At 58.6% G+C, this 14,131-nt stretch overlaps 1 protein-coding gene across 10 annotated transcripts in view; it reads left to right on the top strand.

Moving 5' to 3' along the window:
* SCAPER (S-phase cyclin A associated protein in the ER) overlaps positions 1-14,131 on the top strand; it is a 439,476-nt gene that overhangs the window by 411,144 nt on the left and 14,201 nt on the right. For all 10 annotated transcript variants that reach the window (XM_070054635.2, XM_051834595.3, XM_051834596.3 and 7 more), the window contains one exon: positions 1,534-1,683. In XM_070054635.2, the coding sequence (XP_069910736.1) occupies positions 1,534-1,683 (150 nt within the window). The remainder of the gene's footprint in view (positions 1-1,533; positions 1,684-14,131) is intronic.

Below are 14,131 nucleotides of genomic sequence, written 5' to 3'. Positions count from 1 at the left end.
TGTCAGTACCCGACTGCCCGGTCCCAGGGCTGCCCCAGCCCGCCCACTTGGAGTCGGCTGCTGACTGCCCGTCCCAGGGCTGCCCCGGCCCACGGTGTCGGTGTTGGTACCACAAGGTTAGCCATTAGAATATTCTGCTGGCTGGTTCCATTTCATTGTATACTAATAAGGCTGTCAGGCATTTCTGTCCCTGCAGCCAAGCGTGGGATCCTGCTGTGGATTCATGCCGGCCCCTGCGGCCTGGGGGGCAGAGCCCCTGTATATCCCCCGCGCTCTGACAGTTCTTACAATGGAAGGTGGTCTCCAGAAACAAATCAGTGTAGCGACTTGGCAATTAATTCTGGCTAAAAAAAGGAAATACAGTTTCCTTGAGAAATTGGTTTAATTTTTATATTCAAACTTCCATGCCCCCTGACCTGCTCTTATCAGCGAAGGTTAAACAGAGGGCGCTGGGTCGCAGAGCGCTGGACGCCACTAATTAAATAAGGGCTGAGCTGAGAAGGTGTCACCACTTGATTTAAAGGAGCAGAGCCCTCCCGAGTCTCTCTGGGGCTTGAAAAGCATTATTTTGTTGCAGGGCGGTGAAAGGGAGGCAGAAGGCATTCTGATGGGTGTCGCAGTGGTCTGGCTGCAGCAGCACTCGGCGAGCGGGCCCTGTCGCCCTCGTGGCCGGGCCAGGGGACGCCCGTGGAACTCCCCAAGCTTCAGCAGGTCTGCCCTGGCTCAGGCCCGCCAAGACCTCCAATCAGGAGAGGCGCTGGGGGCTGCTGTCCCAGCGCGGGCGGCCAGCGCGTTCTGTGGGCTTCCCTCTCCCCTTTGCCCTCCTGTCGCTCCGTCTGCCTGACATGTTTATTAAATAGAAGCTTCAGGCTGCGCAGGCTGGCCCGCGCCCTCCTCCTGCACCCCCCACCCCGCCCCTGCCGCATCCCTCTGCTGTCTGTACAAAGGATCCCAGAGCCTCGTGGCTAGGGGCTCCGGGGTCTGGGGGATGGGGGCTTGTTTCGTCTTTCACATGCCGTGGGGAGTCTTTGCCCATAGGGCCATGCATTCGAGTGATAACCTGTTACTGATCTTTTCCGCTTGAACATAATTAGTTGGAAATGCGTGTTTATGTGTGCACAGCAGGAAAATATTCCCACCTTCAGAAAGGAAAGCATGGAAGGTCAGCCAACTGTCACATGTACAGGTGAACTTTAGGATTTTTATGCTGCTCTACGTTTTGGACAGTGAGAATGCTTGATTAAAAATAAGTGGTCAGAAATGCAGCGAGTCCCCGTGCATCAGGCCAGGGATGTCTTGATCCACGTGGGGCGGGCGCTGGGTCTGCTCGGTTCTGTCGCCTGTTCCTTTTCAGGTTCAATGTTGCATTTATCGTGGCCATTTATCAGAGCAAGGACCGCTGGCCGGAAGTGCCAAGCGCAGCCCTGTGGAAGTGTGGCTGGGCAGGAAGCGCACGGGGACCAGCCCGGCACAGTGATTTGCAGCCCTGGGCCTCCCTGGGCTGGGGAGTTCTGACTCGCTTGTCTCTGTCAGTCTATTGTAGGGGCAGAGGGCTTGTCCCTTGCATTCCGGCACATGGCCAGCTCCCTGCTGGGCCACTGCAGCCAGGTCTCCTGTGAGAGCCTCCTCCATGAGGTCATCGTCTGTGTGGGCTACTTCACTGTCAACCACCCAGATAACCAGGTAAGAGGCCCCAGAACGTGCTGCAGGCGGCTCCCCCGGGAAGGCAGAGTGAGGAAAGGCAGGCTGGCCTGCTGGATCCCATCTGGCCAGCGCCGAGCCCTTCGCCGGGCTCCAGGGCTGTGTCTCCGGCTGCTTCTCTCCAGAGAGATCAGCACTGGGGCTGCCATCGGAGCTCTACAGATAAACTTCCCCTGAAAGACTCCCCAGACACCCAGGAGCACCTCCCCCTTGCCCGCAGGTGCTGCCGCCCCAGCCCTCCAGTCTTTGGTTTTGGTAAACCTGCCTCTTCCGTCGGCTCGCTCTGCCCATCGAGCGGGGGTCTGGTCTTCATGCGTCTCTTCCTGGCTCTGCCTGGGTGTTCGGAGGCTTGCAGGAGCTGTCGGATGGGCGGCTGAGCAGGCAGGGACTTGGGCTTCTCCTCCTCGAGTCATTGGAAGTAGTTTTGCTTTGCTTGTTTGTGTGTTTGGTTTTTTTTAAGATTTTTTTTAAATATTTTATTTATTATAGGGAGTTACAGGGAGAAATAGAGACAGAGAGAGAAAGGTCTTGCACCTGCTGGTTCACTCCCCAAACGGCCACAACGGCTGGAGCTGAGCCAATCCGAAGCCAAGAGCTTCTTCCAGGTCTCCCACACGAGTGCAGGGGCCCAAGGGCTTGGGCCATCTCTACTGCTTTCCCAGGCCACAGCAGAGAGCTGGATGGGAAATGGAATAGCTGGGACTTGAACCGGTGCCCACATGGGATGCCGGCACCCTGATTTTTTTTTCCCGAAAGGCAGAGAGTTGGAGACAGAGAAACAGATCTGCCACCTGCAGGTTCGCGCCCCAGACGCTCACAAGAGCCAGGATTGGGCCAGGCAAAAGCTGGGAGCTGGGAATGCAGTTCAGGTCTCCCTCCTGGGTGGAGGAGCCCAGTCCCGTGCGCCGTCACCACTGCCTCTTCAGGGGCTGGAGGAGGAGGAGGAAGCTGGAGTCCGGAGCCAGAGGCGGGCATCCAAGCCAGCCTGGCTCTGGCCGTCTTAGCCCTCGGCCAAGCATGTGCCCCTAGTTCCGCTTTTAACTGCTTTGACTATTTTGTTTCTGAGTAAGATTTCTTTTGTTAAGTGTTCTGCTGCTTTAAGAAATCGGAAATAATTCTGTAGTTTTTTTGTAAAGATAATTTTTTTAAAAGCCTCGTTCCTTTTTATTTCTGAAAGCAGACTTCCAGCGTAACTCACAGATCCAGCCCTGAGCGCCGAGGCTGGGGTGGTGTCTGGACAGGGGATGGGGACAGGCCCAGGGCAGTTGGGTCCAGGCGGGCAGAGAGAAGCCAAGGGCAAGAGCCAAGTACAGGGCGGGAAGCTCCACACCCTGAGCGCCGAGGCTGGGGTGGTGTCCAGACAGAGGGAGGGCACAGGCCCGGGGCCGCTGGGTTCAGGGCCCTGAGTGCCACTTCCCTCACGCTCACCGATGCTCCGCGGCTGCCCCGAGCCAGCGCTCCCTGAAGAAGGCCGGGGACATGCAGATCATCCGGGGGACATTCCAGGGTCAGAGTGGTGGCGTCCATACCCCACCCCAAATCACAGGCCAGGCCCCCTTGTGCAGCTCCCGCTGCCCGCAGGGGCGAGGCCATGGCTCAGCTTTGCTCCGGGGAGCAACGGGCAGCGCCTCTGTCCTGCCTGCGGGCCACGGCGACGTCTCCCGTGGTTCCTTCCCCTCGGCTGGCTAAGCTGCATTTCATTTCCTTTAAAAATGTGCGTCCGTGTCGCGATCCAGAAGCGTTCCTCGTTTATTGAGAGATCGGGCGAGCGCCAAGAATGCGGGGCCTCCCAGGGCTTGCTAGCGCCCCCTGCGGGAGCCGCGGTCAGCCTCTGGGTGGGTTCCCTTCGGGTCCTTCCGCGGGCTGAGGTCGCTCTGGGATGCGCTTGGCCCGCTGCCCCTGTGCGATGTCATTTCAGGGGCGGCGTGACCGTATCTTCTGTGGAAAGTCACGCTCACGCGAGCGTTTCCTGCTTGGCCTGCAAGCTCTGGCTGCATCCTGCTGAACCTGCAGGAGCGGCAGACCCGGCGTGCGTGGTGACGCGTCGCCGGGTGCACGCGGATGTGTTGGAAGCTTTTGCTTAAGGCCTCTCCGTTGGGATAAACTTCCCGAGCCAGAGCTGTGTGGGTCTCCCGGCATGCTGCTGGTGCTGGGTCAGGCTGTGTGTGCCCCCTGGGGCGCAGCAGCATGAGTGGGGACTGCGGCCGGGAGACACATACGTGGAGATGGAGTGTTAGGCAGGACCTGGTGGGACGGTGGCTGTGGGGGAGGTGGAGGGGCGGGGCCTGGGGCCCTGTCTCTGGTCAGCTGGGGGAGAAGGGGATGCAGTGGGGTTTGGAGATTTTGCTCACTCTGGCGAAGAACCTAGAAAAGCGGGGGAGGCCAGAGTTTGTGTTTTAACACCTTGCCTCCCAGAAGGATTGACTACGAGCCCCACATCCATTTCTGATTTGAGGGAAGACCAGAGAGGTCAGTTCGGCCCTGGGCAGTTGCTGAAATGTAGCAATCTATGAGAAGAAAAAATATGATTAAAAATTCAGAACTAGGAAGGGAAGAACACACAGTAGTTATCAAACCCTGAAGGGCAGGTGTCGTGGTGCAGTGGTGAAACCAGCGCTTGCAACGCCTGCACCCCATGTTCCGGTGCCAGTTCGAGTCCCTGCTCCTGCACTTCTGATCTGGCTTCCTCACACACCTGGGAGGCGGTAGCTCGAGTACTTGGGTCCCTGCACCCACGTGGAAGACCAGGATGGAGCTCCTGGCTCCTGCCTTCAGCCTGGCCCAGCCCCAGCTGTTGCGGCCATTTTGGGGGGTGAACCAGCAAATGGAAGACCTCTCTCTCTCTCGCACGGCCCCTCTGTCATGCAGCCCTTACGCTGTTCTCCCCGTGTGCTGCGGCTGTCCAACAGGAGCGAGTCCGGCCCCACGGTCAGATGAGGAATCGGGGTTCTCTGTGGTGTAGGAAGCCCCTGAAATGACAGAGAACCCCTTGGAGGCCAGGGCTGGAACCCAGGTCCTGCAGAGCCCAACTCGGCATCCTTGCTCTGCATCTCACGTGGCTTAAGGAAAGCAGGGGTGGCCCAGGCCGTCCTGAAGTGCGTTTGGACATGGTGGGGGATGCGCGTTCTCACACACTGAGAAGGTACCCGGACGCTCCGGGCCACACGCGGGAGTCTTTCTCCATAAGATGTGCTCGTAAAGGTGGCAAGCTCCCGGAGGGCCTGGTCCCAGCCCGGCCGTGCTGCTCGCTGAGGGATGCTGGGAGAAGCCCTTTCACCTGTGGGCCTTGGGCCTTTTTGACTCCGCAGAGACCTGGGTTGGTTCTGGGGCTGGATAGTGAGGGCCACGCAATGTGGGGAGTCTTTAGGGACGTAGGGCCTCTGAATTGCAGGGCTGCAGATGTGTTAAAAAGCGAGAGGATCTCCCCCGGGAGCTCTGTGAGCCTGGGCCTGCAGACAGACCTGCACCCCGCTCTGGGGCGCTGTGAGCCCCCTGTGGTCCCTCAGGGCCTGCTTATGCCACTCCAGCTCCTGTCCACACCAGCCGGCAGGAGGAGCTGCGTGGCCACAGACCGTTAGCAACGCGCGATGCCATGGCTCCCACAGACTTGACAGAAAGGGTCATGAGACAGCCCCTCAGCAGAGACCTCCCACAGGCGAGCTGCCCGCAGAGCCTGTGCCCGGCGGCTTGGGGGTGATGCCTGCTCACTGCCTGGCGGCTTGGGGAGTTCCTGTAACTAAAAAGCTGATTGTCTCCATTTTGGAGCTACTTTACTACGTCGTCTTTCTGCTCACCCCAAACCCCAGCATTTGGCTAAGTGAGCCCTGCCAGGCTGGGAGCCCTTGGCCTCAGCCACAGAGCCGTGGCACCCTCGTCCTGCACGGGCTCTGGCAGAGCCCAGCCTCGCCGTAGGCAACCCGGCTAGTGCCCCCTGCCCGCCTCTGGCCTGCTCCTAGGAGAGGGAATCTGTGTTAGCCCTGGGCAGCTGTCTCTAAACCAGAGCGTTCGCAGGAGGAAGTATGCGGCCCAAATCCTTTAGTGTCTGCAGGTCGTGAGTCAGGAGTCTGGCTCCTGTGCAGGGTCTGTCTCTCGGGGGGATCCCCCCGTTCCCGGGGGAAGCAGGGCTGCTGCAGCCCGAGCCTTTACCTTGGAGCTGCTCTGCCTCCAGGTTGGTGTTTCGCCTGCCTCCACATAGTCTGAGCCCCTGGACACCGAGGGTGACTCCGGAAGAGGAACCTGGGTGAGAAAAGTCCTGCTCCATCCTGGATGCCAGCAGCCATGGCTTCCTGGAGGGCTGCGGTTCTAATTCCAGTGTTATTGTTTTAATCAAAAGCCTCCCTGTGTTTTATGGCACTCTCGTGGCTCTTTCTAAGTTCCTTCCCATTTAATTATTATAATGAACGTAATTAGTATATGCCATCAGCCCTTCATTTTATTTACATTTTGTATTGGCTAATTAAATGCAGGCTGATAATTAAATTAACTCAAATGACAGATGCCTGCCTGGCTGTCTGTGACTGCGCTGGGAATAGGCACCTTTGCATATTCATTGCAGTTCCTGGCTGGCTTTCCTGCCCGTCAGACCTGGAGTCTCCTGTGAGAGGGAAAAGTCTGGCTCCTTCGGACCCCGCCCCCACTTCCATCCCGGGGGTGGTGGAATCGCTTGCTCCCCACAGTGCCCAGGGCTCCCAGATGCCCCGGGGGGATCCCAGCCAGCAAGGAGCTGTACACCACGCCCTTCCCAGGGCTTCAGGTGGCCCCTGCTGACCTGCAGCCTCCTGGCCCCCCTACCCCGTCCCACTGCGCACAGAAGCAGGAGCACTTCCTAGCCTGAGCCCATCTGCAGGTGAGGGAGGCAGTCCCCAGAATCCCGCCCCAGCTTCTAGAACCTTCCCAGGTGGCCTGCTTCCTGCTCAGGCTGCCTTTCACCAGGGCAGAGGCTGGGCCCGGCCGCACCCCGTCGGTGGCACAGGGGAGCGCGCACGGTGCACGGCTTGTCTGTGCTCGGCTCAGGGGCTGGCAGCCCCTGCTGCAGCTGTCGCCCAGGCATCCGGCCGCCTGAGTTTGCTTTCTTTGTGCGGCCGTTACAGTTCTTTTCATCAAGTTGAAATGTATCATGTCTGAGGAAGAGCCCAGGCGTTTGAACAATAATTTAGCCATTTTGGAACCGACTTATTCTCAATGTTACAACACCGAGGACAAATGCAGGGCAAAAATTGCCAAATTGAGAACAATTTCTGACTAAACATTGTAAGACTTTTTTAAAAATCAATGTATTTACTTGTTCAAGAGAGAGAGAAAGCTCCCATCACTGGTCCACTCCCCAGGTCCCCGCAACAGCTGGGGCTGGGCCAGACCGAAGCCAGGAGCCAGAGACTCCATCCAGGTCTCCCACGTGAGTGGCAGGAACCAAGTCCTTGAGCCATCGCTGCCGCCTCCCAGGGTCTGCACTGGCAGGAGCAGGGAGCCGGGTCCTCCGGTGTGGTCTACCAGCATCTCCGCTTCCAGGCCACACACTGCCCCGATGTTAAGACTTGTACCAAGTGACCTGGCTGGAGTGAGAATGAGCAGATTGGTCGAGTGGATTATGGGAGATCTTCCACCTCTCCCATCATTCTGGTGGATCTTCCTACACGAGGGTAGTTTGAAATCACACACGTGATGAGAGGCCATCAGGACCGTCTGTCCTGACCGAGTGGCTGCCTTGCCAGGGGGTCCAGCTGCCCCGAGCCCTGAGAAGAGACCGTGAGACCTGCACTTAACACTGAGAGAGGATACCCTCCCCCGCGCTGGGGGAGCGCTCCTGATGGGTGCCTCACCCTGACCCCCGCGGGTGCTCCCGCTGCAGAGGCTCAGGGTGGACCGCACCATGCGCCTGCAGCTGAGGTTTCGAGCTTTTCTCTCTGTTGGCACCAGACGTCAGGTGTCACCGCGGTCAGGAGCACAAGCCTTGAAGTCCCTGTTGTGCCCTTTGTGAGCTGTGGCCTGGCACATGTCACTGGTCCCTGTACCTTCCCAGGTCACGTGGAGTAGATGGGACAGCCCAGGGCCTGATTCCGGAAGGCTCCATTGTCATCCTCGTGGCTCTGACTGGCACATCCGATTGCCCCAGCGCTCCTCAACAGCAGGCTGAATTCATCTTTCTGGCTTAGTGATCAGAAAGGAAACAGGATTATCCGATCAGGTGTCCCTCCCTAACCAGCTGTCTCAGTGTCTCAGGGTCAGGGAACCTGGATACAGGACCGCCACAAAATCTCGCATCACAGCTCTGAAGTCGAAAGCTGGCTAGCCTGGCTTCTTCTCAGTTGGACTGACAAGTTAGGGAGCCACTGAGCTCCTTTGGCAGTGGCCCTGAGACCAGGTGCGCAACAGGGTTCACCGTAAGGCTTAGTGTGGCCATCGGGTGACCTGGGGTTAATCATCCCCTCCCTCCAGGCCAAGACTGTGCCTTGCTTCCAAGCGGCACGAGATACACGGGGAGAAGCCTTGTGGGAAGCCCCCAGCCCTGTCTTTGCAGGGTCCCACGTAGACTCTCCAGCAGGTCCCGAGGGGAGGCTGCTGCCCGGCCCAGGGCGTGTGTAAACCTCAGGTGCCCTCTGCCCACGGGGACATCTGTGCTGGGGTCTCAGACGTGCACGAGGACAAGTGTCCAAGTCTGACTCATGGCCGGGGTAAATCTAATCTTTTGGGACTGCCTCAGTCTTCAGGTGTGGAGGGACCTGTTTTTGTTTTTTAAGATTCATGTATTTATTTTGAAAGAGTCAGGGAGATATGTAGAGAGAGAGCTTCCACCTGCTGGCTCAGTCCCCAAATGGCTGCAATAGCCAGCACTGGGCCAGGCTGAAGCCAGAGCCAGGAGCTTCATCTGGGTCTTCACATGAGTGCAGGGGCCCAAGGACGTAGGCCACCCTCTGCTGCTTTCCCAGGCACATCAGCAGGGAGCTGGATCAAAAGTGGAGCAGCCAGGACTCAACCTGGCGCCCATGTGGGATGCAGGCACTGCAGGCAGTGGCTTTACCCGCTATGCCACAGCATCCCCTGGAGAGACCTCTTTAACAAGTCGCCGTGTGATAGACTGTCCACTCCTAGTCGTCAGCCACAGGAAGCCCCGCAGCGTGGAGAGCCCAGGGCCAGGCACTGCCGCGTGGCCCCGGGCAAGGGGCCGGCCTTCTCTGAACTTGAGTTTCCTGTCTGTGATGAGCATCGATCAGGCTGGGTGCTCTGAAGGACCCTCCCAGCTCCCACAGGCGGTGAACCTGGTTCGCAGATGAGTCGGGGGTTCGTGGCCAGAGCGCCTTTAGACAGACTGAATGGTTGTCATCTTTGAGTCCAGGAGTCACAAATACGTCTTCCTAGGCAGGCTGGCGGCCTCTGGCCTCGCTGCTCTCAGCCAAGGACACTTGTCCTCGGCTCGGCGCGGTTGGAGGGGCTCGCTTCCAAGGGTTTCTTCTCACAGGGCCTGTCTCCCAGACCTTCCCGCCACCCTCCCCGACCCCCTGTGGTCTTTCCTCCCACGCTGATGCCCCGCCCCCGTGTCTGCTGCCAGTGCCTGGCGCATGGATCCGTCATTGGGGCGGAGAAAGTTTCCCCCAAGTATGAGCGGCCTTCAGGAAGCTCGTGGGGAAATGTGTGTTTTTTAAACGCATGGCCTTCAAAAGGCTTTTGCACCCAAATCAGCTTTTCATCGCGTTTCCCACAAACCCCCGAAGCATCCTCACAACTGCAGGAAGAGGCAGAGGAAGGACCACAGGGCAAACCAGGAAGCAGGCAGAGAGGCTGGCCGACTCACCGCCTGAGTAGCTTCTTGTTTTTTTTAAAAAAGATTATTTATTCAAAAGGCGGAGTTACAGAGAGGCAGAGAGAGAGAGGTCTTCCATCTGCTGGTTCACTCCCCATTTGGCTGCAACGGCTGGAGCTGCACCAATCCAAAGCCAGGAACCAGGAGCTTCTTCCGGGTCTCCCATGTGGGTGCAGGGGCCCAAGGACTTAGGCCATCTTCCACTGCTTTCTCAGGCCACAGCAGAGAGCTGGATTGGAAGTGGAGCAGCCGGGACTAGAACCGGCGCCCATATAGGATGCTGGTGCTGCAGGCTGAGGCTTTACCTGCTAGGCCACAGCGCCGGCCCCTACGTAGCTTTCTTTCGAGCTGCTTGCTAAGGGCACCGCCCCAGTGACTGCAGGGCTGCAGCCAGGCCCCGCCTCCTTAATACCTCTGCACATCCGTTGGTGACTCTGGGATCTGACTGGCAGCCACAGGCTCCTGTTCCCACCACAGCCCTGGACTGGTCTTGAGAGCTGTTTGCTCGGCTCTGTGATTTATTTAGCTGTGAACCTTTTCTAAAAGATGCGTCTTGTGTTGTTGTTGCCAGGAGCTCTGAGATCCAAAAGAAACTACCAAGTTCAAAGTCTGGCAAATCCTGTATTTGAGGAAACAGCCATGTGTGAGGGGCGCTTTGTGGGCGGATGTGGGTTCAAATCCTAGCTCCTCCTCTCACAGGACGGTGTGTGACCTTGGGCAGGTTATCCCGAGTGTCCCCCTTCCCAGCTCCAACAGAGAGGCCCGAGTCCTCACTCACAGGCTGGCTGTGACATTGAAATGACCTCTGTTGCTCAGGTCCCACGCCCCTTCGTCTCACACTGTGAAAGAAAATGCCTCTCAGTCCTTCGCCCACCAGATTGGTGGCCTCTGGTGGCAAATCTACCCTGACTCAATGTGGTTGGTTAAAAAAAAAAAAAAAAAAGGCAAAACAAGACGCTTTGATAGGCATGTCTCATTTAGAGGCAGTACACAGGATCGGGGATGGGGGCAGGCATTTGGCCTCGTGGTTTAGCCACGGATCGGGGGGCCCACATCCTGTATCAGATTACCTGGGTTCAAGGCCAGTCTTGGCTCCAGACTCCCCAGCAGCAATGGCTCAAGGGGTCAAGTCCCCACCACCCAAGTAGGAGATCCAGATTGCGTTCCTGGCTTCTGCCTGGCCCAGCCCCAGCTGCTGCAGGCTCTTGGGGGGAGTGAGACAATGGATAGGAGATCCCTCTGTGTCTGTGTGGGCACGCACACATGTGTGCACACCCGTGTCACTCAGATACAGAGAAATGTATCTGAAAATGGCAATGGTATTGCTGATACCTCCTGGGGTCGTGGTGCAAAGTAGGCGAGGTCGTGCGCCCAGTGGTGTGCTCAGCCCCTGGCCCAGAGCCGACACTGACTTGCGAGGATGCGGTCATTGTCCTGGTCTGCTCTAGATTCCCTGCTCTGCGTGGATGCGCCCTGGAGTGCCCGCTCCAGCCAGCGCTGCCCCCGAGTGAGAAACCGAGACAGCTCTGTGTCCACCGCTGCAGGTTCCTCTGTGGACCCGAGAGATCCAGGGCGCCGGGTGTCCTCCAGCCTCTGCGTCTCTGTGCTGCACCCACTGGCTGCTCGGACACAGACGCCAGGCAGGCTTGGGAGTCAGTCTGGCCGTGGCCGGCCGCCAGCCCCTTCCCGCAGGGCCCGGCTGGCTCAGCTGGACGCCCTGACAGGTGATAGCCACGTGCGCCTCTGGAAGGCAGCAGAGTCCCCCTCAGCACCTTGCTGCAGGAGGAGAGGGGGCGTCCTCCCACCCGCACAGGCCTCTCCCGCGTGGGCAGAGGCTGAAGCGGAACACGGCGCAGAGATGGCGGCGAGGTGCAGGGGCCGGTGCTGGGAAGGACCGCGGAGTGGCTCGCATGAATCAATGTGAGCACTTAATGGGCCTTAATTGGAACCTTATCCTACTGTACTTAGAGCAGAGAGATGAAAGCGAGAGAAATCTGAGAGACCATTTATTTCACTTGAGAAAGCAGTAAACCGAAACTACAAAAAGATTTGACTACTATTATATTTTTATGATTAAATAAAATTGTCACAGGCTAGCGCTGGTGAGCCCATAAACGCTGCGTGGAATGCGTCCCCGCTGTCCGGCAGCTGCTAGGTTATGGCCAGGAAACCGCTCAGCCCCGCTCTGCATTCGTGCACCCGAGAGCCCTGGGCGGGGGGGGGGGGGGGGGGGGGACGCTCGCCCCTGGCAGGCCACAGGAGCACCTGTGCAGAGAGCCTGTAACGCCCTGTGTGGGTGCAGGGGGCCAGGTCTCTCTCTAAAGAAGCTAGGTTAGAACATCAGGATCAGCACTCACTGTGAGTTGGCATATTTTTGAAAAAAGATTTATTTATGGATTTGAAAGGCAGAGTTAGAGAGAGAGAGAGAGAGAGAGAGACGCTGATCTTCATCCACTGCTTCACTCCCCAAATCTCCTGAACAGCTAGGGCTGGCCAGGCAAAGCCAAGAGCCTGGAGCTCCATCCGGGTCTCCCATGTAGGCAGCAGGGATCCGTCCAAGCGCCCGGGCCATCCTCTGCCGCCCTCCCAGGCACATTAGCAGGGAGCTGGATCAGAAGTGGAGCGGCCAGGATTGCCATAGGGGATGCCGGCATTGCAGGCAGCGGCTCCACCCGCTGCACCACAGCATCAGCCCTGAGCTGGCGTATTTTATGGGGTGATTTTTTTTTCGTTCCTCCTCAAGCAAAAGCGCATCCTCAGTTCTCTCTCGCGCTCTCTCTCCCCGCCCCCACTTGTAACTGCGCTGCCCACAGGTGTGGGGAGCCGCAGAGGGAGCACACGGGTGTGCCGCCCCCAGCCCAGGAGCACAGTCCTCCCAGGTCCCCTCGGCCCACAGAGTAAGGCAGCTCCTCAGACTGAGGAAGAGGAGGGAGGGTGCTCCCCTGGCCAGCCCTCTCCAGGCGGAGCGCTTGCTCGAGTGTAAATTCAAACCAGGCAGTACCCGTGGGTGGAGTCCCTGACAAGCGGTAGCACCTGGGACGTTTGGGGGTTCAAGTGTTCCGGACAGCTTCCTGTGCTGCAGGATCCACTTGCAGGAAACTCCCCTCCCCCGCTCAGCACAGCAGCTAATGGAGGGAGGAGGTGCCATCTCCGGGGTGGGAGGCTCTGGCCTTGTGTCCGCTCATTCTTTCTCTCAGTTACCAGCTTTCACCCTGTGCCCACCCTGGTTCTAATCGTGTGCTGGAGACACAGAAATGAATCCAACCCAGACCCTGCTGAGGGAGTCCCAGCCTGGGCACTGTGGTCACTGCTGAGACTAAGCACCTGCAGCCTGCCGGGTCCTGTGCTTCACCCCGAGTGTAGCCCACAGTCCCCAGCATCCAGCAGCAGGCAGGGGATGGGTGGGGATAATGAGGAATTCAGTGCTGGAGCCGAGACCTGCAGGTGGGCTGGGTCCCTGCTGGGCAGCCATGTGGGAGAGATCCCAGGCCCAGCAGAGAACCTGAGCCAGAGCAGGAGCCGAGACTAAAGAGGCAGGCAGGGCCAGGTGCTAGGCCAAGGCCTGGGGCTCGCCCGCCCAGCAGAGGAGAAGCCACTGAACGTCTGTTGCGGGAGGGTCACAAGCTCATTCCAGCGCGTGGCTCGGTTGGAGGCACCAGACTCACACACTGGAGCCGCAGGCCTGAGCGGGCACCCGGTACAGAAGCATCACTCTCCCCTGCGGGAGGAGATGGATGAACGGGGTGGAGGGCTGCCCTGATGACCCACAGCCTGTCCCCCGAGGAAGCAGAGAACAGCAGGTCTCACACGGTCTACCTGGACAGGGACAGCAGGACAGCCGCCACCCACACGCTCCAGGCTCGCCTGGCTTCCGAAGCCCCTGAGACCAGGCCCCCCAGACGCCGGCCTCTGCGGCTCCTGATGACCCTGGCTGCCTCCCTCACTGCCTCCCTCCCTCCCTCCCATCCTTCCTCCTGACACCGTGCTGGTGCCAGACAGCCGTGAGCCCAGGGACCACCGGGAAGACGGCCACTGCATCGAGGGCCTCCCTCCCACTTGTCTGCCAAGATCTCTGCGTTTAATCTCCGCCGAGCAATCTGATGGGAAAAGCAAGTTTGGGAGGGAAGGAATCTGTTTCCTTGCGAGCCAGGGGAATAGTTGTGCACTCTCGGCCCTGATTTCGATTGGATTGTTTACGTGAACAGACACTGTGACTTTTTCTCCTAAGATACTAAAATAAAGCCCCTTCTGGGGTAGGCGCTTGGCACAGCAGTGGAGTCACTGCTTGGATCACTCACAGCCCATGCTGGAGCGCCTGGCTTCGAGTCCCTGCTCCACTCCCACTCCCGGCTCCCTGTTGGTGCACACCCCGGGAGGCAGCCTGGGATGGGCCAAGGACCTGGGTCCCTGCCACCCACCTGGGAGACCTGGGTGGAGATCCCAGCTTGGAGCTTCAGCCTAGCCCAGCCCCACCTGTTGGGGCCGCAGCGGAGAGAACTAGCTTGCTGTGTGTGTGTGTACCTTTCAATTAAATTAATTAATGAAGATAAACCACTCATATACCCTCCCTATCCTGCAAGGCAGCAGATTAAAGAAACAAGGTGAGTTTCCCCTGTATGACAGGTAGGGCTC

The sequence above is a fragment of the Oryctolagus cuniculus genome, chromosome 12, assembly GCF_051225735.1.
Source record: "Oryctolagus cuniculus isolate XC-2025 breed Fujian yellow rabbit chromosome 12, ASM5122573v1, whole genome shotgun sequence".
NCBI lineage: Eukaryota > Metazoa > Chordata > Mammalia > Lagomorpha > Leporidae > Oryctolagus > Oryctolagus cuniculus.
Note: the sequence above shows the minus strand (reverse complement) of the source record. Positions and strands in the feature narration are given on the sequence as shown.